We start from the raw sequence: 22,997 nt of genomic DNA, 5'->3' as shown, positions 1-22,997 counted from the left end.
CGGAATATGCAAATGGACTTCGTGGCTGGGTTTGGTGCGCTTTATCCTGCATACGGCGCGCCGAAGCTCCCTGGTCTTGTTGGCTCAACGTGCTTACTGGTAGGCTGGCAATTAAATAAATAAACAAGTACATAAGCCACTAAACAAAAAAGATACTTAAGCATGGAAGCATATTATATATATTTTTTCAGTGGTTTTCTGTATTTACTCTGCTAATCAACAGCCTGTGAGTTTGTGGACAACGAGTCTTACACTTGACGTGATTAATTTATAACATTACCATCCTGCTTTTGGGCAAACAAGTCACGTGATTGTTTTCAACCACATTAGTGTAGTTCCGTTTCCACCCCAACTGTCCTCGATTGCCACTTACAATTAGAGCGAGAATTACGTGAAAATGAGCCCACTCGCTGGCGAGGCAGTCACTTAACTAGGCCTAGGGGAAAAGTTCAAAAATCAATGCCGAATCAGCGAACAAAAAATCAAAAGTTTGGCTTAGCCAAAGTTTAACTTGTGGCTTTAACCCTTACTAATTGGTGTTTAATTGGATCTGGGCTTGAGGTCTGTGGCAAGAACAGCGTCTGGTCTGTGGAGTCAAAAGTTTTCCATGCAGCCGCCTCGAATTCTGGTTAACTAAAAGCACGCTGCTGAAGAAGGACGCTCTAAGCCTGGCCAACCACTTGCCACATTTGCGCTGCATTAAAAATGCATTTCCCTGCCCCCTCCCTGCCCAACATGGCATCGTGTTTAATAGTGTATGCAACAATGTGTGTGTGTAAGTGAGTGGGGGTGTAATGGTGATGGCGCGCTCGTTCTAAGGCAGCCATATAATTTGAACATCATGAAGTGCACTTATCAGGGCGGTTGGCAAGCACTGCAATAGATAAGCATCAGCTGAGTGTGTGAGCTTCTGAGGAGCGGCAGATGGAGCTGGTGCTGGAGTGGCAAGTGCTGGAGTGCTGGTGTGGCAAGTAAGCACCAAAGAAGGTGCTCAAAACTGCATTCTGTTCACCCAAACTAAAGCCGTCGGGGGAGAGGATTGGCAGTTAGCCGTTCAATGTGGCATCCCTTTGGTTCCTTTAAGCCATTGCTTATTAAAACATTCCACGACATCCCTTGGGGCTTCTCTGGGTCCATGCACTGGAAGAAATCGCCAAGTCGACACCGTTTTCAACCGATGGTATAAACTTGTTCATTGTTGGCTGTGCCCAGAATTCTTTTGTTCTATTCACTACCACTCTGCAAAATAAGAAGACAAAGCTACTATTTGTGAAATTTAAAAAAATAGTTTTTATTTTTCAGTGCCTGAATTCCTTTACGAGTGAAAGCTGTTGGCTTTGATTGCCGGTCGGGCACCGCGTCGTATGATTGTTTTTAGCTTGGCTGGTGCTGGGAAAGCTGCAGGACACGGCCAAATTGATTTGTGCACGTGCAACGTTAGCTAATGAGGCTCGGACCCTACGGCGCAGCGGTCTAGGTCCTGGTGCAGGAAAGGCACTGACACTGGCATCCTGAAATGCTTCGCAATCGTCGCTGACATTCTGCATTTTTCCCTGCCACCCTGTCTTCTGTGCAATGCTGTGGTTGCAACTGACAGGCGGAGGGTGGAGCCTGTATCCTGCTGGAAATCTGCCAGGTCACTGCGGTTGCCATGTCGACTTAATTAACAACATTACAGCATTAGCACACACGCCCATTCGAAAGGATAATTGTAAGGGTGACAGGAGCGGGGTCTACATTAAAGTTTTATAATAAATCTAATGGTCAACAAGGAAATTTTGTTTGTTTGCTCAAATGACAGGGCGGACAAGGACACTTTCACCCACACAGTCACAGGCACAGACTCGGACTCCGACTCGGATTCAGATTCGGGTCGGTTCTGGGTGGCTCTCCTTTGTCTTTGCAATGTGTGACACATCGTCTAATGGTGCATTCGTGCATATGAAATTGCTGTCAACAAAGGGCAGGTCTCGCCGGTCAACGGGACTGGCAAGGGGACTTCCGCCCGCTGCAACCGCAGGATGTCCTGCCCTAATGTGTTTGCCAGGCCAGCCAGAACGCCATCAACCAAAACCCAATCCCCAGCCCAAGCCCAACTCAGGACAGCAATTTCTCGGTCTCGGTCTCAGTCTTAGTTATGGCAATCACGATGTGACACATTTACTCTTGTCAGGGCCTTTAAAAGTGCTTGGGGAAATCAGCGTTAAATCGGAAACTGAACACCCCAAAAGCTCAGCCACAACCAAAAAGAAAATGAGCTTGGTGGGAGAAGTGTCGTCGAAGCGATTGATAAACCCCACTCCACTACTTCCCACCTTCCCGCCCTGTAGGCGTGTCTGATTACGCACCTGGGACCCATGTACAAACATAATTTTTTGTATGTCGCAAAATGAAATCAATGTCAGTCAGGTGACAGGTTTAATTTCCATGTTTTCTGGCAGTTTAAAGTCCTTATAATTTGCAGGAATTTAATAGTTACAGGTCATTTTAATTTTAAGTGTAAAATTCATTTTTATTAAAGTTAAAGCTTCTCAAATATGGTGATAGTTTGTGTATTTCAAAAATATCTTTACTTACATTTTTTATAACATTATTACAGTTTGTTTCAGTTTACGGTATAGTTTATTCTTTTCCAATGATTTGCTAACATCATTAATCGTATGCTAACCCACACTTCCTTTAACCTAACTTGTCTGAAAATATTAAACTCTTTTATTTATTATTTTTAAAATTTTGTTCACTTTTTCAAATATTTACCTCCTACCATAGACCCTCTTTAAACCCATGAACTTTTGTAACAATTTAAACAAATTAAGAATGAATATTTCATGTTAAATGTGTGAAACTTAAACATGGTCAGGTCAGGCCGGCCGCCGACACTCCGCTCCCAATAGATTTGGGGTAGCAGCTTTTGGGCCAACCCGAGCTGCAAAATCCGGCTGGAGAGATTTACAAATTGGCCAAGATTTATAGTGGCCCACAGAAGCGCTCTGCGCTGTGCTTAAAGTTTTCAGAGCTCGTTGGGAAATGGAAATTAACGCCGGGACAACAGCCAAACCAGCTGGGCCCTAACCGAGCCGGACCTGTCTGGCTCCAGTCTGCCGTCCTGCCCGCTCCCTGTTTTGGTTTTTTTGTTGGGCTCGGTTTTCCGGCTCGTGTGCCAACTGGCACCTGCTAAAAAAGTTGGCGCCATTTTTGGGGGAAGATGTCCAGGTACATATACCCACCCATTACTTGACTGTAGTCTGCTGTTCGACGCGACGGCTGCCGACTAATCTGTTAATTTATGTTGAAAAGTTCAAGCAAGTTTCGAAGCGCTTAGCAAACAAATTGCAATAAATTATTAAGAATATTTGCACACAACACGGGCGGTCCTTCGAGCCTGGCTAAGGCTCACAGTTTTTGTGCATTTCATTAATTTATGTTTCGTTGGCTGACAGAAACTTCTCACCACTTGTGTGGGGATAATTTGATTTCTCCATAGAACAACTTTAGACTGCCAGGAGGCGAGATTCACACGCAAAGATAAACACAACGAGCCCCACGCCCTGTCACTTGCCCTTTATCCTTGCCCTTGGATCCCTTGCCCTGCGTGCCACAGAGGCTCCAAAGTGGCCAACGAAAAGTTAAAATGTTCTTATGCATAAGTGATGTCCTGGACGCTTCGTCCTCTTTGCATGGCGCTTTTTCGCTTTTCGGCTGGTGACAAAGTCCTCACGAAGTTCCCGCATTGCAGTTGTTTCCGCTTCGCTCCGTTTCGCTCCGTTTCGCTTTACTTCTCTCGATTTTGGTTTTCCTATTGCTGTTGCTGTGACTTTGGTCCTCGTCCTTGCCGTCCTTGCCGGGACATGAAAACTTAATGACGTAATTAACTGTTTGCGTTTGCGCTACAAGCCACAATGGAGCGTATACGTAACTTAAATAGCGCATACGCCCGAGTGGCGGACGACTTAAGCCGAGATTTAAACGCATTGCATGTTCCGCTTGCAGTTCCGCAGCCTGCCACGGCCGGGGGGACGTGTCACTTTATCACCGGGAATCTGGCAAATGGCGTGACACGAATTTCCGCCAGGAACCCAGGAAGAAAAAAATTAACAGAAAAATGAAAAAAGAGTGATTCCAAAGCAAATAGAGCAAAACACGGCTAGCTAGCTCTGTGAATGGCAACCAACAGGAAATGGCTGTAAAAACAGTCGAGCTCGAACTTCCAGCCATACAAATTAACTTTGATGACTTGGCGCAAAAAGCAGTTACCCGGCGCGATTCCATTTCCGCCGCTTAACGTCATTAAAAGCGCTGAAATTGAAATTTCGGCCAAGTGCTAACTTCCAAGGCAACCGAATACGAGTGAAAGCAGCAATCCCTTCTGGCTTAATTTCATGGCAACCTCCCACGGGCTTAACACGACTTGCCTGCTATATGCTATATATCTGCTATATGAGGAAAACTCAGCACCAGAGGAGCCCACCTCGATTGGCATCTGTTTCGTGAAATGGTATTGTCAACTGCAATTAACCCCGGTTAATGCATCTTTCGGATGCGAAATTACAGGCCAGACAGCTTCTGCCAATCTGTCAGCCCCGTTGTGATATTCCTTGCTGCCATCCTGTCAACCTGTTAAAGGCTCCTGCGTCCTGAAGGACTGTGGCAAGGACAAGCAGCGCCTTGGCACACGGCTCTCAGACATGCATTCGCCATTTTGCTCGCCTTCCACTCGCCACTCCAAGTTGCACATTTAAAGACTGTGGCGGCGACTCGAGAGTCCTTCTGCTGCTGAGGGTCCTTCAACTAACGCACCTGCTCACCCCGTGCACTTACGCAAATGTACCTCTCATATAAATGCTTTTGCTTGGCTGCAAATTAAATAAACCCCAAAGATTATAAACTTGAAACAAAAGTGAAGCCTGGAATTAATTACAATGCAAAAAACTGCACAATTACTTTCTTTTTTCTTTAAGGAAATTCAACAACCACTTTCTATTAAGTGGGGTGGTGTATATGGGTTCTGAATCGATAGCTTTCTTAAAGAAATTTTTTAGTTTACATTAATTAACTTACTTTTTTATCATACGCGTTGTTTCAATTATTAACCTCGTGAGTAGAGAGAGAGATTTAACAGAATTTAGTTTCAAATAAATTTATTTAAGATAAATAAGATAAAAGATAAGATAAATAAGATTTAAGATATAAATTTAAGATTTTTATACCCTTGCAGTGCGTATTAGGAGACATATCCGACCGTATATAGTACATATAATATATTCTTGATCAGGATCACTGAGTTGATATGTTTTAAAGCTATCAACATGAAACTTTGCACTCAGTATATAATTCGGTCGGGATCGGCCGACTATATGCTATAGCTACTATATAACTGATTGATCGGAAATGCTATAACTTTGGTTTTTTTTAGAGTTCGAGAATTTTGGATTTTGTATGAATGATAAATTTGGCAAAATAATACGACACACCAAATTTCATAAGGATCAACCGACTATATCCTATAGCAGCCATATAACTAAAAATCGGAAATGACCCAGCTTTCGTGTTTTTGCGTACAGATTCTATTTTTGGTCAGTTGATCCGACCTATTAAATTTAAAAAGGATCGGTCGACTATATCCTATAGCTGTCATATCTAAAAACACCAAAGTTATACCATTTCCGATCAATCAGTTTAATAGTAGCTATAGCATATAGTCGGCCGATCCCGACCGAATTATATACTGCGTGCAAAGTTTCATGTTGATAGCTTTAAAACATATCAGCTATAGGATATAGTCGGCCGATCCCGGTCGTTCCGACCTACATATATACTGCGTGCAAAGGAAAGAAGGGTTTGTGCGTAGAAACAGACAGACGGACAGACGGACATGCTCATATCAACTCAGGAGGTGATCCTGATCAAGAATATATATACTTAAGGGTCGGAGATGTCTCCTTCACTGCGTTGCACACTTTTCGACAAAAAATTATAACCTATCTTATAGCCATATAACTGAACGATCGGAAATGGTATTTGGTAAAAATAACAACTTTTGTATTTTTGAAGAAAGAAGTTTGGGACTATTTTTACATTTTGTACTATAATAAATTGGGTTATATTATCATATTCTCATAAGGATCGGCCAACTATATTCGATGTTTGCGATATATATCCGGTTTTAACTGCAAGGGTAAATCAACTTCGGCTCCGCCCGAAGTTAGCTTTTCTTTCTTGTTTAAACTTTGGTATTTTTGAAGATAGAACTTGGGACTTTTTTCAATTTTATATTCTAAGAAATTGGTTTCATTATGAAATTCTCATAACGATCGACCAACTATGTAAATCCGATATTTGTTATTTATGTCCCATCTATAGGGTATATCAACTTCGGCTCCGCCCAAAGTTAGCTTTCTTTCCTTTTGTTAGTTATGTTTTAGCAAACTACGACATTATAAGGGTTTTATTTAGCTTCATTAGGAAGGGAAGGATCAGTCAGGGATTGTGTAACAACTATCAGAAAGAATAAACTATTAAAGACTAAAGTTTTGTATAAAACTGGCAATCACTTGGCCTGGCAGCATTTGGCTCCGGTTTTGGAGGCGCACTGGCACTGGCTATTTCCGGAGCAGCTTCCTCCGCACTTGCCGGCCGAACATTGGCAGTCTGTATGGATAGAGAATAGATTCATTAGTACTTTTCTTTACTTCTTTGATCTTCCAGGATATAACTTACTGTTTCCGCATCCCTTGCAAGGCATCTTGTAGTTTTTTGTTTGGTGGTGGTTGAGACTGGTAGTTTAGCCGAGGAGAGTTCAAACTTTTTGATATTCCAATGTTGTAGAACCGGGGTTTTTATACCCTCGAGTGCCCCACCAAAACGTGGCTGATAAGATAAGGAAGCCGTGTGCAGCTGCCCGCAGTCGGCGTGCGCAAAAAAATGTTATGCTTTTTCCGCCCGAACTGATAAGCCCATTTGCACACGAAGTGATAAGAAATCGAACGGAGCTGGGATGTATTACTAATAGAGTACCGAACGGTGGTGTGCAAATCGCTAGGAGAGCTATAAAAGTCCAGTGCCCCTCGGGATTGATTATCAAACAGTTTTGGCAGTTAGCAAGGTCAGTTGTAAACACAATTAAAAATTTGAAATCAACATAATGGGTTGCAAGGCTTGTGGAACCAGTAAGTACAAAAAAAAACACAAACATTAACTGTGTGGCTTATCATCTATTTCCAATCAGACTGCCAGTGCTCGGCCACCAAGTGCGGGGACAACTGCGCCTGCAGCCAGCAGTGCGAGTGCTCCTGCAAGAACGGGCCCAAGGACAAGTGCTGTGCCAGCAAGAAGAACTAGTTTCCAGGACTAGGGACTAGTTTCCACACTCCTCTGGCATATTGTGATTTGTGAACCCACACGAGAAGCATGAAATAAAAGTCTAGTTTAGTTTTTAAAATCAAATCTTTATTGGCCATTTTGACAAGAATAGTTCTTTAGTTATTTCCCACTTGGCTTTTGTAAACTGCACACCCAATTATCGTTTGAATTACATTTAAAACACTTACACAATGTAGACAATTAGGTCGAGTACACAGCGGGGACAGGACATTCAAATAAAATACGATTCCCAAATATCAACATGGTTTTGGCGAGCCTGTCTACCCGTCATTGTGTCTGAGTGTGTTCTGGAGGGTGGGGGAGTGTCAGTGTCGGTTGTGTGGTTGTGCGCGAGCTTTCACAATAGTATATTAAAAACTTTGCGTACACAAATTTACATTTCGGATATAGTTTCTCAAACTGTGGACAAGGTCACGCGCAACAAATTCCACTCGTGGCGTATGTGTTTTGAAATGTTTATTAAATTACTCATTTATTTTGAGGGTGTTCTTAAGTCTTATAAAGGTTCACGTGCAAAGCTTAGTGTACTCATGTGTTATTGTAGCTGTTACATAGATGGTTATGCTTACAGTGTCGCATATATAAACTTTGTGGTGGTTTCCCTTCGTGTCTCTGGTTAACTGACTACAGGCAATAGGCTGTTGCATTTGAAATGCATTGCAATCTGTGCCCTGACTCAAACAAACTAAAAATATACATGGATTGGTTAAATTTTACGCACTTTCAGCATTGGAAGCCAATTAAAGGAGGGGTTTCACATAAAGCAAATTCACAATGTTTCTTAGATGATACATAACTAAAATTAACGCAACTCTTCTCCTTGCGGCTCCTCATCTTCGATTGATTTCTCTTTCGTCGTATCGATTTAAACATAGGTCTTAGCAGGCGAAATATGGTAAATTTTACACTTACATGTTAAACGTAATTGATTCAAATTTAAATCATAAATTTAGATTCAACAAATAGTTACTAACTAACTAAACCGATGCTCTACTCCACTCGTCAAGTAATGCTTGTCACAGAAAAACGCAATGGTACAAAAAAAATCAAAGTATATGTCTACACATATAAAGAGTTATATATAAAATACAAAACGAATAACATGCTCAGGACACATTCCATAGGTTTATACAAGACAGAAATCCAATGGGGAACTTCTGCATACGTCAGACACAATCATAATCACGATATAGAAAAGGTTCTGGTTGTGTGGCAAAGGTGTTTGTGTTCAGGTGTCGCAATCTGCATGCATTGCTCTGGTAGTTCAAATTCTTGTTGTGGTGGATGTTGTTCTGGTTGTTTGGCGATTCACAAAAGCTGAAAGGATAAACGGGCGTAGTTGAGTACAAGGTCGGTCAGAGGAGCTCCAAGGGGTTAGATAACTCTTAGGCGTAGGTATTAGGTACACGAGTAACATTTATAATATTCAGTTAAGTGGCATTTCAAAAATAGTTTCACCGTATAAATACATGTATAAATATCTAGATACTTTGTGTGTAAATTCGTAATTTCATTCCCTGTACTTGGGTGTTCCAATCCTTCTATCTACTCTTACAGTGCTAACGGATCCTTGACCAGTGAAACCAGCTCATTTCATTCCCGGAATCCAGTGTCCAAGCTTGGCCTTCCTCTCTCTTTTGTGTATAAATTTTCACATCTTATTCGAGTTTATTTTTGTAAATAGTTCAAAGCGACGAATAACGTTCAAAATACTTTAACAATTAACTTGACACTTATAAACATACAATGTGTATTAGGTAGTACATTTCTTTTCCCAGGTGCGTGGTGATGAGTATTTTAGCTACGATCGAACTACATTCGTTGTTCATTGGACTCGATGCGACAGAGTATTAGGTGCATGAGGTGGATTTTAGACTTTTTTGGGGTGAACAATATCGAGAGTTGAAAATACATACCTAAAAAACCCGCCTCTACGATGCCTTCCAATAATTCAATATCTTAAAATTACATTTATGTAGATAACATTAAACAAAACTGCCGGTACAGCTGAACGAGTGAAGCGCCAGGCCGCTGAAATAGTTTCACAAACTTCCACGTCGCACTCTCGTTCTGGCGGCAAAAGCTCCGGTGCTCATCCCATTTTATACATAGGATTTTCTCTAGGTTTACTCTATAATTAGTTTAGTTTATATACCTCAAAGTTCGTCATCGAATCAAAGTCCGTCATTCCGAAATCACTACTGAAATCGATCCGAAGGGGGAATAAAAATGTAACAAGAAAACAAGAAAAGAAAAACATTAATAAATAAAAGAGCTGGCAAAAATATAATTCTTATTCATGCGGGCTTTGTAATATAGAGGTGGGGTTGTATGTTTCAGATGTAAGGAAAATAGGGGATATATAGATGAAATGGCGGAGAGCGTATGAATAAGCTTTCATAGAGCAGACGATTCCCTTAAGATCTATAGTAACAACGGTAACATTTCATTGAGCTTCAAATCACAATTAAACAATTAAAATCACAACAACAACATGCAATCAAAAGCAGAACGGCCTACAATCGCCATGCAGAAATAATTAGTTGCTAGTCATATTCAAAGTTGGCTACACGAGCTTAGCTTTAAGCAGTTGTCGAGTTTAATCGCTCTACTTGGAATCGATTCGGCCAATTCACTGGCATGGAAGCCAGCCACGAGATCAGAATTACAGGTGCATGATGGTACTGTTCTGCAAGCTGCGGTCGGCGTGAAATATAGAAGGTTTGCAGTGTAGGCGGTTAGATATTCAATCTCATATTTTGCAAAATTTTGACAAAATTAAAACAAGATCAAACGGGGCTGAAAAGTTTAAAAAGATGGCAATACTTTGAAAAAAAAAAAATACTTGAAAAAACCAACAATCACGGATCACAAACAAATAATTGGTTATTGGGCTATAAAGTATAACTTGCGACCAAATAATACTATCATTAGTAAGCTGCTCGGGTGAACCCAACTAAGTCTGATGATTCGGACATGTGCGCTGATGAGGCGAGGCAATGGGGGCTATGGAATGAGAATGAAGGGACCTCCGGAGCGGAGCATGTGCGCACTCCACTTGCATCAGTCGGCGGAGAGGTGCAGTGGATTTCGAATGATTGGATGCAGAGGAGCGTAATCAAAGAGTTATTCTATACCTTGCGGCAAGTGTCAGAACCGGTAGCAGATTAGATAGACAGAGTGAAGGCAATGGCACAGCGTGATTTCTCTTTTTTTGATTAATAATAGTAACTAAGTTGCGATCTAGGGACTTGCATCACAATATTCTCGTCATCCCTCATCGGTTCATCCACGGGATCACTGGCACTCGGTGACCCCTCACTGATCATGCTATCCCTTAAGGCATTACTGATCTCTTGGATACCCAGGAGCGTGTTTTTGAACTGATCTATAAGGGGATCACCGGGAGGGGTGTTCGCAAGGATCTGCCCCAGGGCTTCGGCCACCTGGCTGTCATCGGAATCGGAATCTTCAGGTTGTGGGCCATAATTATAAGTGGCCGTGGAGCTCACTGGCGAAACACTGAACACACCGGCAGCACCCAAAAATCAATCAAATCGCCGCAAAAGTTTGACAATGAAAATAAACAGAGAGTACGGTTGGTAAGTGGCTGAGTAATTACAAAATAAATAAAGTCAGTTCGCGGGTAGAGCCACATTCGGGTCAGCTCTTCCAGCGTTTCCAAACATTTTTTATTAGTACTTAGAACAAAATAAGCCTCAGTTTCGGTTAGTCGGCACAAACAATCATGGTTTCAATCGCTCTTTTTTTTCTGCTTGAAACTCTCAAACATTCTTTATCGAATTCAAAGTATTGCAATCTGGTTAAACTTTTTGTTGAAAAATATTGAAAAAATTTAACAAAATAGCGCAAAGCATAGCAGATTATCGGGAAGAGTACTCTAGGGGAAGTTGGAAGCATGAGGATCAGCTCTCGGCTCTTCAAGCATCCGCATTTTTGGGAACAAAATAAAAAGTTAGCAAGAAACAGTCTCCTTATCTTCGGTTTGAAGAAGACAGGTGGGTTAGTGGTGGGCCGGGCTTTCAAAACTTACTTTCCCATCGGTAAGGTGTCTTGCTGCGGCACATGCTGCGGGGTGCCACTGATGGATCCACCATCGCCGTTGCTGCTGCAGACCTGGACGTGCAGCGTGCTCGGCACGTATCCGGGGGAGGTTTCTAGAGAGCGGGGGTTGCGTTCTGATCAGGAAGGTTGGAGAGTCGAACTAACGGCGCTATGCTTACCCTGACGCCTCGAGAAGAACTCGCCGAAGGCGCGGTCACGCGGCTGGGCCACCATAGAGGTGTCAGAGGGATGCAGCCAGCGAAGAACGTCCAGGTCGCGGATGCGATCGGCCAGATTAAGGACCTGGAAGTCACGAGCAGTCCAAGGAGCCAGCATGGTGACCGACCCCATCTCGTTCACGTAGGCAATGGTGACGCCACCTGAAAATCACAAAGTTAGTTCTCCGGGATTCTCCAAGGCCCATTCGGCAGCTCACCAAGCTCGCTGTCGGAGAAGCGAAGCAGGAAGGTTCCAATGGTATTCGAACGCAACAAGGCATCCTGCGCCTTGGCCTTGTTAATGAAGCCCATGATGCAGCCGGCCTTCCACATACCCAACATGTGGTCTTTGGTGAGTTTCATGATGGCGAAGAACCATTCCCAGAAGGTGAACGTCCGGTCGGGCATGGGCTCCTTGCAGAACTGGTTCCACGTAATATATTCGGAGCGCTCCTCCCGCTGAAGTTTCTCAACTGAAAGGCAGAAAACCATGAAAACAATGCCCGTACAAAATGCACTCCCTGGGGACTTACAGAGGAACTCCAGGTTTTCCGCGGTCAAGAAGCGCTGAGTGCTGGACCCGAACTTTGTGTTTAGGGCCGCCGAGAGTTGGGGCCAGGTGACACGGTCAGTGATCACGAAAGGCTCACGGATAATCTCTGCGAAGGCGTTGTCCCAGGTGATGGTGGCCCACGACTGTGGCTCCTGGTTGCCGTGCACGATCACCACCACGGGCAGAGAAAGGGTCCACACGCGGATGTGGTAGTCGTTGACCGATGTGGTTGTGTAGAAGAAGAGAGCAAACTTTTCGTCCATGACGCTCTCGGTGCCCTTCTTCTCAGCACGCTTGATCTTCTTCAGCTGCATGTTGCGGAAGCTGGCGGAGAAGACGTGGTTGTTCGACTGGTACTCCATGGTGCTGGAGGCGTTAAGGATTTCGCCCGAGGACTGCCCGGACATGGTGTTTTCCAACTGGGTGCCGCGGGAGACGAAGCGAGCCGACTGCATTTCTGTAAAGTATAAAAGTAAGTATCTTCTGAGCACATTCTGAAATGTCAATCCCCACCTGACATAATGATGCACTCCACTGTGGGTGGGTTGTTGTGGATGCCCAGCTGCGAGCCAATCAGCCAGCGCACCGAGGCCGCAAAGCGGGTGTTGGTCTTCATCACCTGCGGCGGCTGTTTGTCCACTATGAAGGCTGATATCACCAGGTTTTTCTGTGCGATCTTCACCTGCTCCCGCAGATGAAGCAGTTCTGGCTCCTCGCTGCCCAGCTGCACGCGAATGAGTTCGTTCACGGCCTCGAGCATTTGGGCCACCAATGCCTCGAGCATCTCAAAGCAGTGCTGGATGCCGTCTAGGGCGCCTTCGTTGAACCCAGCTCCGTTGCCGGCGAGGGCCTGCTGGCGTCGCCAGTTCTTCAGCTCGTGGATGACCAGGTCGTTCAGGGTCTCATAGTACATGAAGCTACGCCGCAGCAGAGTGGCAATGGTGGCCTTCTCGTCCATCAGGTTACTAACGAGCACCTCTGCGTTGGGAGAGGGCATCGAGTTCAGCATGTAGTTGTAGTTCTGGACGAGAACGCTCAGTGCGTTACGACAGTTTGTAAATTCGTGGAGCGTGGAAACAATCTGGTGCTGCACATCGTACAGCTCTCGCTTGGGGGTTACCATTCCCAGACACGGGGAGGCGACGACATTGTTACTGGGGGCCACGGCTCCGTTTGTCCCCATGATGTCGCTGGTGTCCATGTAGCCGGCGTTGTTCATGTTGTATGGCATTGGCATCGATTGCCCGGCACTGGAAGCCACACTCTTCTCGGTGGCCAACTGCAGCTCCTTCTGGAGCCCGCTTCGCAGATGGGTGTACAGCTCGAGGGCGGGGGTGCGTTGGATGAGGGCGCAGAGCTCCACAACACGGTACTTAAGGGCCTGGTCGGTGGCTGTGCGCGTCGACAGGAGTTTTTGCTGCAGATCCTCGTTGAACTTGAGAGCCACTCGCTCCAGCTGCTCCGTGGAATTGGGTGTGATCTGCTCGGACCTAGAACGGCGAGTAGAAACGTAAAAAAAGCACCTTCTGTTAGTATCAGTTTGTCGCAGACTATGAGTCTTAGCCTAGTCCCGAGCATTACGTGCGACTGCCACCCCGTTCTTCCGGCTCCTACTCACATTATCCTGTCTTCGATCCAGGGCGCCAGGCAGATGCGCAGGTCGAAGAGACCCTTTTCATCGTAGAAGGCCGCCATACGCTGCTCGCAGTCGGCATGGCTGGAGATGCGCTTCCACAGGCTCATGCTCGCGCTCTACCCAATGGATGATGAGGTCTGATCTGACTGATTGGATTGGTTGAGTTGTGAGTGTGGTGGATGCTTAGCTGGGTCAGCTGAATGAATGTGGTGATCAGTGTCTGAGTTGTGCTCTGTCTTCTCTGGTCAGTCTCTGTTAGAGTGTCGATTGCAGGAGGCTCTTGAACCGATCGAGGCTTCCGTGGGCAAGCGAGTCGAGGGCGTCCATAAAATGCGTTCGCATGCACCGAGATGGGATTGTCTGAGTGTGTTTCTGTTTTGGTATGGTTGGGAGGGAACTATAAATACACAAGCATATGTACAAACGTGGGTAAGTGAGAGATTTTCTTTAATGTAACGATGTATGTGTATGTGATGGGTGGTGGAGTGGCGATGAAGTTTGTGTCCCCTAGTCTGCCAAGGATTTGGATTCACCCTTAGGATACCTTTACTAGCATACTTTTCTAGGCTGAATACCAATACATTTGGGTAATGGAACTGCAATTGCTTGAGCTTTTAGCCGAGGTCATAGACTCAGCTCTGCAGCCGCAGCCACGTTCTGAATGAGTTCCTACACCGAGCGAGCTTCAACCTTTAATTACCATAGCGAGAAAGGCAACAAAACTATCGCAATGGCAAACAAACACCAGAACAAAAATAATACCAGATCGCACGCAAGTGAGAAAGTAAACAAATCGAGCCAAGACCCAGACGGGGCGAAGCAAAAGAGCAACTGCTGAGCAACGCGTGAGGTGAATTCGAGACTCGGGCAGGCCAGCAGACCAGCAGGCCTGCTCACAACAGGTGTGAAAATTAATTGCACCGCCGGGCAGGTCCGAGTCCACAATCTGTGGGGAATATGACCCTTTATAGCCACGCTAAATAGCGCTGATAAGGCCACAGGCCGAGCCCTTCTCCTGCCGCGACGCCTGTGCCTGCAGGTTTTCTCAACCGGTCTCTCGTCTCCCGACTCCCGACTCCAGCGCTGGCGACATTCGACTGCCGACGAAACGTGACCCTAAATGAGCGGCTCTTGCCAGACGCAGGTCCAGACTCAGCACTCAGGCCAGGGCCAGAACCAGACCCTGTACAGCCGAGGCGTGTTTGCTTTGTGGTCGATACGCTAATTTCTGTAGTTACCCGGAAAAAAGGCCAGTGCGACGCAGCAGCTCACGTACCAGCCGCAAATATGAATGGCCGGGGCAGCACACAACAGAAGAAGAGTGGCGTAAACAAGGCAAACCAGTTCAGTCCAGGCAACGAAATTAGATAAGGATCTAATGACCGGAGCAGGCCCGAAAATGCACTCCAAACAAAGGGACGACCAGAACAGGTCGCGGCTTTACCTGCCCATGACCAGGCACAGGCCCAGGCACAGGCCCAGGCCCAGGAACCAAATCGAAATCCAAACCTAAAACGAAAACGAAATCGGATGTGCGGCTCACTGGAGTCAGGGAGTCAGCCAGCTTAGGTAGATGAGTTATACATACACAGATGGTGTATGTGGATGTGGATCCGATCTCCGAGCAGGTATCTTGCTTTCTATTCACCTCTCAAGTTGGTGGAGCTTCTGCCCTTCGGCGATTGCGACGTCGAAATAAAGTAGTTCAAGGTTCTGGCTTGGGTGCCGCCCTAGCCTCTAATGTGCCAAGTCAGAAGGTAGCCAATCCAGCCAAGTTGGCAAAACGCTGCTCTCGTTAGGAGTGCACCCGGCCAAGTGGCCTTAGAAGTTGTTCAGCCTTGTTATCAGCTCCGAGTGTGTGTTTAGGTGGTGGACACAGCTGCACTCGGGTGACTCACGCTGGCCGGGCGAGTGTTGAGAAACACACACGGTGTTTGGCTGGGGATCTGTGTTCACTCGGATCGATTCCGACCCGTTTTCACGGGAAATCCCATTGATCCCAGTTGGGACATCCGAGGAGGCGGCTGTCAGGTGGCGATCGGCCAGGGCAGACTGTTTACAAACAAGCCGGGAAAGCGATAGCCCTAATCGTGTTAAATGTGTTAAAAGCGAAGCAATGACAGCGATCCCAGAACGGGAATAAATAAACAAAACAAGTTGTTGGCTAAAATGTGTGGCGGGCTTACGCGGGTGGACTGGTGGAGTGGCGGAGTACTCTGGTGGGTCGGAATAACGCAACTGAAGACCCCGCTCCAGTGACTTTGGGCTCTTATATGGGGTCTGCAACTTCGGGAGTGATAAGAGCGGGAGCAGAATTCAAATGGCCAGGCGATGATATGAAAATTACCCCGAAGTAGTTGGAGTAATCAGAATTTAGTGGAACGTTGCCATATTCCATATATTATTACCATGTTCTGATAAGGCCCTGACCGCGAGGCATCGATGAATCAATTGCCGCGAAAGATTGCGCTAGGATTATGAAGAAAACTCGACGTCTACAGGCGCTCGAACAAGGTGCTTATCGGCCCTGATACTGACTTTAAATAGTCGTCTAGGCTTCCCGGAAAATTCACTTAATATGCCTTTCGCAGGAACTGGGGAAACTTCGCGGACCAGTTTCTATTTTATTATGAAATTCTTTGTGTAATTAATATGTTAATTTTGGCGAGCGGCCTTTGTGGGTCACAATTTCGGAAATCGGGCGTACATTATCAGCGAAAACAACCGACCGCGGGCCATAATTAACTCCAACGGCGAGGCATGGATGGCTGGGCGACCCTCCTTCCGCCTCCGGGGAGCGCGCAACTCCCGCCAGAGGGCCATTCTTTGCGGCGTGTGTCGTCATCGGGGACTTGGAAACTAGACAGCCCACGCAGTTGGATACAGATACGGGGGTAATAAGCAGACGGCTAATATCTGCCTTCTTGCAAACGACGGGCCATTACCCGGCACGCTCACCTCTAGTTCCATTATTGTTCCGCGCGATTTGAAGCTCGCCGACGATTGCTTCGACTTGCGGTTGTGTTACGAAGAAATCTAGTTTCGGGGTCGCCATCCGCCATCCGCAGGCGCGAAAAGCTCAGCGGAGCCATTAGAAACCTAAACAAAGCCAAACAAACGCAGATGCGATAAAAGAATTTCGGCTTTCAGCTTCAAGTTTAGGAATTGGCTGCCAAGAGCAAGCGCCTTGGCCGGAAGACTCGCTCCGGACTCTCTCCCTCCGGCCCCAGCTCGGACCCGGCGACCAGTCCGCGATAACCGGTAGTTTACAGAGCCCCTTTGCCCTTCCCTGGCCCGCACTCTCCACGCGATTTATAGCGCAATAGAATGTGTGTAGCCTCCCGCGATGGGGTGTTTACTTAGTTGCAGCCACGGGCAGCGGAGAACATTTATACGCCGCAGTAAACGCTCGCCCCTGCCCAGGGGGCATTTGGGCCAAGCAAGAGGGGAGATAATGGCGAGCAAAAACCCCCGGCTTTAGTGGGTTAATACGGGTATACAAAAGACCGCAGAGCACGTCACTCCAACCCGGCCCCAACAAAAGTGTGGCGAGCTTTTGCCGCTCGCCCGCTTCCTAAAATGTATTCGGTTCGATCTCGCGGCTGCGAAGGTGTTTTCAGTTGCAAAACTTGAATTTGCATTGACGTCTGTCTCTTGGGCGGGCGTTCGGGGAATCGATGTTATTCCAATTCACATACTATAGTCCAGCAGCCAGCAACCAGCAGCCGCCGAGCTGCATGCCCGGAAATGGGAAGCAACTGGCCTGTAAGTGGCTTCCAGATGCCTGGAAAGCATGGCCAGCAGTCTTGTGCGACCTTGTGCCTCGAATTTTCCTCAAACCCAACCTTGAAGAGCGAAGAAAGCGGTTCTCCCGATCGCGGCCGAGAAAAGCGAACTGGTTGGGCCACATTGCGCTTGCTGACTCGGCTTGTATGTAAAGCAGGCGGGCCACGACTCGCGGAAACTCAAGCCGCTCGGCGGCGGGGAAAACCAGAGCTAATTCACAGCTTTGCAATTGGGAGCAATTGCGGCACACATAGCACACGCTTGGTCAGATGTGTATCTTAAATCGCCGGCACGCCAGCCGCCCCCGCACAGAAAAGACTCTCGCCAGCAGAATCGCCACAAACAGAGAATCGGACAGGCGAGAGAGTAGCCAAGTAGCCAAGTAGCCCAGTTGCATATTTAGCCGAGTGATTAATCCAGAGCCAGAATGCGCATCCCAGATAGGCATTAGGAGGTGACTCACCGCCGCTGACCAGGCAGAACTTCTCTGCAGCGACGCGGTTTGTTTATCTCCCCGGCGCGCCGATAGCCCGGACCTGCAGAACCGCTGCCATAAACAATCTGCAGACTCAGATACCAATTGAGAATAATCCCCGAAAGCCAAGACCTATTGCCAGCGAAAATTCTGGAAAACGTGTCTTATCTGCACTCGGCCGCGCAAACAAGATCCGTATCTCTCTAGCCAGATAGAAGATCCCCGATTCAGGCTAACTGAAAAGCCCAGGGATCTGCCACCTCGCCAAGAAGCGCTAGTGGAAAGTTTTATGGCAACAGCCGACTGGGGAGCTGATAAGTGGGACTGGCTGCGCAAAACAAAGGGCTACAGTGGCTCGGCTTTGAACACCAACCAACAGCACCACTACCCAACCTTTGCCAGAGCCTGGGGTAGTTGCTCGAAGCACCTCAACAAGGCGCAGTTAGGAACCCTGCAATTCCCTGGCCCTTCCAAGTCCCCATGCAGCTCTCCCCGTGGGTATTCCTCCGCTTGGTTTCTGCTGCTTCGACATTTGTCGGCCAGCCAGCCGGCCGTACACTTTGTATTTTTGTTGTTCAATTTTTTATAAACAACGCTCTCCGCTCGCAACCTCTCAGCGCGCACACACCGAGGCCCGTTTGTGGTGTTTGTTTTTGCACTCATAAAAGTTTAATAAGCATGCCCCGGTGTGTTCGCCGACGGCGCTGGTGTGCGTCAGGGTTCCTCGCCCCCCGGTCCCGTACCCGCTCGGTGGGCCCTGCCACTGCACCTCCCCACCCACCATCACCCTCACCGTCACCGTCACGGCCCCCGCGCCACCACCACACCGCCGAGCGTTATTTAAGTAATCATTTATCGTTGTTGCTCGCCTGACATTTTGCACGATGTTTGTCGGCTTTAGTTTCCCGTACGGGACGTAGAGCCGCACGAGGGTATATCAGACTAGTTGCCAGCCAGCGCCAGTATTGAGAACTTCCCGGAATATGCATGAAAATCGAACGCATCCCCCCTTCGTGGAGAAACCATTCTTTTCCAATCTGGAGCTTCCTTATCAGGGGGCCTTTGTAATATCTTGACACCAAACGGCACGAGGGTATATCGGACTAGTTGCTAGTTATGCTATGGAGTTCCAGGAATGTGTACAAAAACTACTTCCCAGAATATGGAATAGAATAAATTAACATACTTCCCAGAGTATGTACCATAAATAATTGAATCTAAGCTTATCAGGGGACCTCTATATTACTCTGACTCCTATATCGGATTGGGATTGGACCTATGGGATTTACAAACCTTTCCGAGCCTTTGTCATATTTTGACCCATATGGGACCCATATATAGAACCGCACTAGTTGCTAGCAAGCCATCCCACAGAATTGACGAAAGACCTAGGAATGTATCTTAATTTATGAATTAAAATATCTAAGCTCAGTCGGATCTAAGCTCCCCTTTTGTGGAAAAAAACCTCACTTAGAAAGTACCTTATCAGGAGACTTTCGTGGAGTTAGGGCCCACATTGAAGCATAGAACTGGAGTATATCGGACTTGTTGCTAGCCAGCTTGGGGAATTACGAAACTTCCCGGAATCTATAATAGAATCCAATCTAAGCACTGCTTTTGTGCAACGAAACCTTTATATTCCACATATGAGGCAGCTTATCAGCTAAGACTACCCAAGCTTGGGAAAATTCCCCGATTGTGCAATAAAATCGAGTCTAAGCTCAGCTTTTTTGCAACAGAACCTTTATTTTGAGGAACCTTATCAGAAGACCTTTCTGAAGGTTTGAACCTGGGGTCGCCGTTTCTTTATTAAGAGATTAACTTCTGAGAAGTGTGGTTGTCAGCGCCTTATCATCATAATCCGCGGCCACGAAAGGTTATCCAGTAATTTTTAATTTGACAGCATTTGGCAAATAATCTACGCATGAGTACAATTTATGGGTGATTCAGAGACCGATTTCGAAATTTCCAAACATCCATCGAGGGACTGAACCAATTCGACTCAAACTGGACAGATTAGAGAACACTAAGGGATGACTAGAGGGGTATACCTCAATAAAATACAATTCGGAAAGGGTATTCAAAAGACCCCTCTCGGGCAGACTTTTTATCATATCACTAGCTCGAGTCATTTCCGAGACACCGCACTCCAGGAACCGAATCTATCGATTTGAAGTGCCGTATTTTGCTTTTAGTCTGCGCGGTCGGGGCAGAGACCAGTGATTAACTTTGGTGAATAGAAGCGAAAGGTGCCCCGATAAGCGGCCACCTTGATGTAAGTACAGTAGACCACCACTCGCGGTCCCACCGGGCCGATACGCTGGGCCAACCAACGACTTGGTGCTGCAGCTCGACGAAATGCAACGCAATAGCCGTTCCTGATAACCTGGCCAGTGGTATGTGAGGGGGACTCGGCTGATAAGCTAGCCCCAATCCGGGATGAGCCACCGCATTCGCACGGCCGCAAACTAAACCCTCTTCTTATTCAATTAGAAGAATACCAACAACACAGGTGCCCTTAAAGGCCTAATTGTGCGACAGTTTTCCAGCCACTCACTATAATGAGAAGGAAATTATTTATTTATTGAATCTTTGGCTCGGCCAGCCACAGATTGGGCCAGTTCGCCGCTGACAAGCTATTAATGAACCTAATGGCCTGGGGCCACAGCGACCCGAAAGGGTTAACCAACGCCAACGCATTGTTGTCCAAGGTGGTGGAGGCAGCCAGGTTGTCGAGGCCAGAGCCGAAGAAAGGGGCGGTGCAGGCGGAGGAGGTGGAACGGGCAAGCGACAGCCAGCAAGATAAAAGTGTTGAGCGCGCAGAAGTCGGCGGCCGACGCTCGCAAGAAAGCAAGAGTAGCATGTGAATTCGAGAACGATAGGGACGGCCGCAGTGCGAGCGGGACGGGACGAGCAGCTCCCTGCCAGGCCGAGAGGAGGGGGACAGGGCAGGGCAGGGCAGGGCAGGGCAGCTAATATGCTCGATAGCGTCGCTGCTGCCGCTGTGCTATTGCACTCGAAATGCTTGTTGGCTTTGTTTTTATGGATTTTCCAGGAAATAGCAATGAATGAAGAAGAGTGGAAACAGGAGCGCTGAACACATGTGTTGATGCCTGGGTGTGTGTATGGGTGTCTAAATAAAACCTCAAGTGGAAACACGATTTTCAACGCAAAGGGGCTATCGCGGCCAGAAGTAGCCCTAGGGCTGGAACCTCCGAGCCAGCGCCACCAGCCGCCGTGCTGCGCTGCTGCAGCGACAAATGCAGCGAAAGGTCCTCCCACGCACCCACCCACACCCACGCGCCAGAACACCCCCCCACCTTTCGCCCCAACGGGCGGGCTTGCTCTTTTTTTCTGTATTTCTATTTACCTTTGGCACACAAACACCAGTGTAGGCCCACACGCGTGTGTATGGGTGTCGCTCTGCTGTTTGGCTGTTTGGCGGCGGCTGCTCTTCGATATTTTGTTATGTATTTGCCGTTTTATTTTTAAATCGCGCTCTCACAGACGCCTGCAGCGACGCCGAGAGACACCAGGATACCCACTCGCACGGTTACGGTCGCGGCGCGGACGCGGAGCCGAATTCTTGGCGAAAACAAGCAGAATTCTCAACGAGAGGTGTACCTTGCAAGGACACGGATTCAACTAGTGGCGCAGAAAGAACAGGGAACTTCTTGGCAAACCTCCGCGAGCACCTCCTACGCGGCTGGCGCAACGATTCCAAAGTTCCGAAAGATACAATTCACCGCTGAGCGTTCAGTTTTGAACCGTTCGGCCGATGTTGCCAACGAGCGTTTGGGAGCGCAAGTGAAACATTTTCAGATACAGATACATTTTCAATCCATATTCGGGCACACAGTTCGATCCGAACTCAAACTTGGCTCGAGTCTGGAGCTTTGGTTCGACAGCGCCAGTGTTGAGCAATTTCGAGCAGAATTTCATTTTTTGACGTTTTCCAACTTTTTGCTGCAATAAAAACGCTTCAAACTCGCGCGCGACTTTTCTGCAAAAGTTGGAAAAGGACAGAAAATCGGCAAAAAAAAAACTGGTATTTATCTGGTATTTTTTTGTTCCTCATTGCCACGGTCTCACTATATTTGTTGCGCCGATTTCATGTCCCACCTTTTGTTTATAAAATGATTTTGCGTTTCATGGAATTAATGGGAATTTGTAGATCTAGGAAAAATAAGAAGGCTGCGCGGCAGGGCAAATTGAGCGGGGAAGAACCACATTGGGGCTTGCTTTGTTTTCGTGGCGCCGCAGATGACGCGCAGCACGTACTTGTACATACAAATATACAGACATGCTGGAATAGGCGGTGTAATTAATTGCAGCCAATTGATTTGTCCACTTTCAGGCAGGGTTGTTTCGGGATCGCGGGAGCAGGACCCGCTTGTGTTGTCCCATAGCCATACCCAATGTCGAGGCACGCAGGCTCTCACCTGTTGTGCGCAGCAACAAGCGGCCGGGGCATCCCTTTCAAGGGGTGGGCGGAGGAAGCAACAGGAGGGCGTTGGATGAAACCCCGAAAATCAATGCCCTTTAAATAATTTATGTTTTTCATTTCGGACCAAGACTCACCTCTGCAGGTCTCGCAATTGCTTTTTGGTTATGCGCTGTCGGCGCAGGCAGGTGGAACACTATCTCTGGGTTCCGCCAACAAAAACACGGCTTGCAGCACGCGGCTGGCTACTTAATCAAAGAGGCACAATAACAATATTTTAATTCCGAGTCTTGAAAGCCGGGACAATTTTCCCTTTTTCTGCGTACTTTAATATTTGCGACTAGGATCCAGTGTGGCAGCGAATCTCATTTGTAACTTCAGTGCTGTAAAAGATCTCACTTTTCACTGTTATCGACAGTCGCAAGTGGGCGCCCTTTTTA

At 46.9% G+C, this 22,997-nt stretch overlaps 3 protein-coding genes across 21 annotated transcripts; 1 reads left to right on the top strand and 2 right to left on the bottom strand.

Annotated features, from left to right (window-relative positions):
• Positions 1-6,424: 6,424 nt before the first annotated feature.
• On the bottom strand, positions 6,425-6,800 carry MtnE (Metallothionein E). Its single transcript, XM_017249352.3, has 2 exons — positions 6,718-6,800; positions 6,425-6,648 (listed from the first exon to the last, which is right to left on the bottom strand). The coding sequence occupies exons 1-2, from the start codon at positions 6,740-6,742 to the stop codon at positions 6,548-6,550; spliced, it is 126 nt and encodes a 41-aa protein (XP_017104841.2). The 5' UTR covers positions 6,743-6,800; the 3' UTR covers positions 6,425-6,547.
• Positions 6,801-7,009: 209 nt separating this feature from the next.
• MtnD (Metallothionein D) lies at positions 7,010-7,650 on the top strand. Its single transcript, XM_017249437.3, has 2 exons — positions 7,010-7,166; positions 7,226-7,650. The coding sequence occupies exons 1-2, from the start codon at positions 7,142-7,144 to the stop codon at positions 7,336-7,338; spliced, it is 138 nt and encodes a 45-aa protein (XP_017104926.1). The 5' UTR covers positions 7,010-7,141; the 3' UTR covers positions 7,339-7,650.
• Positions 7,651-7,821: 171 nt separating this feature from the next.
• On the bottom strand, positions 7,822-22,920 carry Stat92E (Signal transducer and transcription activator Stat92E). 19 transcript variants are annotated; one of them, XM_070282212.1, is made up of 10 exons: positions 22,695-22,920; positions 13,835-14,249; positions 12,730-13,706; positions 12,197-12,673; positions 11,882-12,136; positions 11,625-11,825; positions 11,435-11,579; positions 10,518-10,902; positions 9,297-9,581; positions 7,822-8,697 (listed from the first exon to the last, which is right to left on the bottom strand). In XM_070282212.1, exons 2-8 carry the CDS (start codon positions 13,957-13,959, stop codon positions 10,599-10,601), a joined length of 2,484 nt encoding a protein of 827 aa, XP_070138313.1. In that variant the 5' UTR covers positions 13,960-14,249; positions 22,695-22,920; the 3' UTR covers positions 7,822-8,697; positions 9,297-9,581; positions 10,518-10,598. The 19 variants fall into 19 exon arrangements, with proteins under 19 accessions (XP_070138313.1, XP_070138314.1, XP_070138309.1 ...); XM_070282213.1 differs by having other exon boundaries at positions 11,435-11,558; XM_070282208.1 differs by having other exon boundaries at positions 11,882-12,673.
• Positions 22,921-22,997: the final 77 nt, after the last annotated feature.

The sequence above is a fragment of the Drosophila bipectinata genome, chromosome 3R (assembly GCF_030179905.1).
Source record: "Drosophila bipectinata strain 14024-0381.07 chromosome 3R, DbipHiC1v2, whole genome shotgun sequence".
Taxonomy (NCBI): Eukaryota; Metazoa; Arthropoda; class Insecta; order Diptera; family Drosophilidae; genus Drosophila; species Drosophila bipectinata.
Note: the sequence above shows the minus strand (reverse complement) of the source record. Positions and strands in the feature narration are given on the sequence as shown.

Bases quoted from the DNA above. Each gene is read 5' to 3' on its own strand.
- MtnE (XM_017249352.3), bottom strand. From the start codon at position 6,742: ATGCCTTGCAAGGGATGCGGAAACA. The intron at 6,649-6,717 runs GTAAGTTATATC...CTATCCATACAG, and splicing joins TTGCAAGGGATGCGGAAACA to ACTGCCAATGTTCGGCCGGC.
- MtnD (XM_017249437.3), top strand. From the start codon at position 7,142: ATGGGTTGCAAGGCTTGTGGAACCA. The intron at 7,167-7,225 runs GTAAGTACAAAA...ATTTCCAATCAG, and splicing joins TTGCAAGGCTTGTGGAACCA to ACTGCCAGTGCTCGGCCACC.
- Stat92E (XM_070282208.1), bottom strand. From the start codon at position 13,959: ATGAGCCTGTGGAAGCGCATCTCCAGCCATGCCGACTGCGAGCAGCGT. The intron at 12,674-12,729 runs GTGGGGATTGAC...TATACTTTACAG, and splicing joins GGAGTGCATCATTATGTCAG to AAATGCAGTCGGCTCGCTTC. The intron at 11,580-11,624 runs GTAAGCATAGCG...CTTCCTGATCAG, and splicing joins GTTCTTCTCGAGGCGTCAGG to AACGCAACCCCCGCTCTCTA.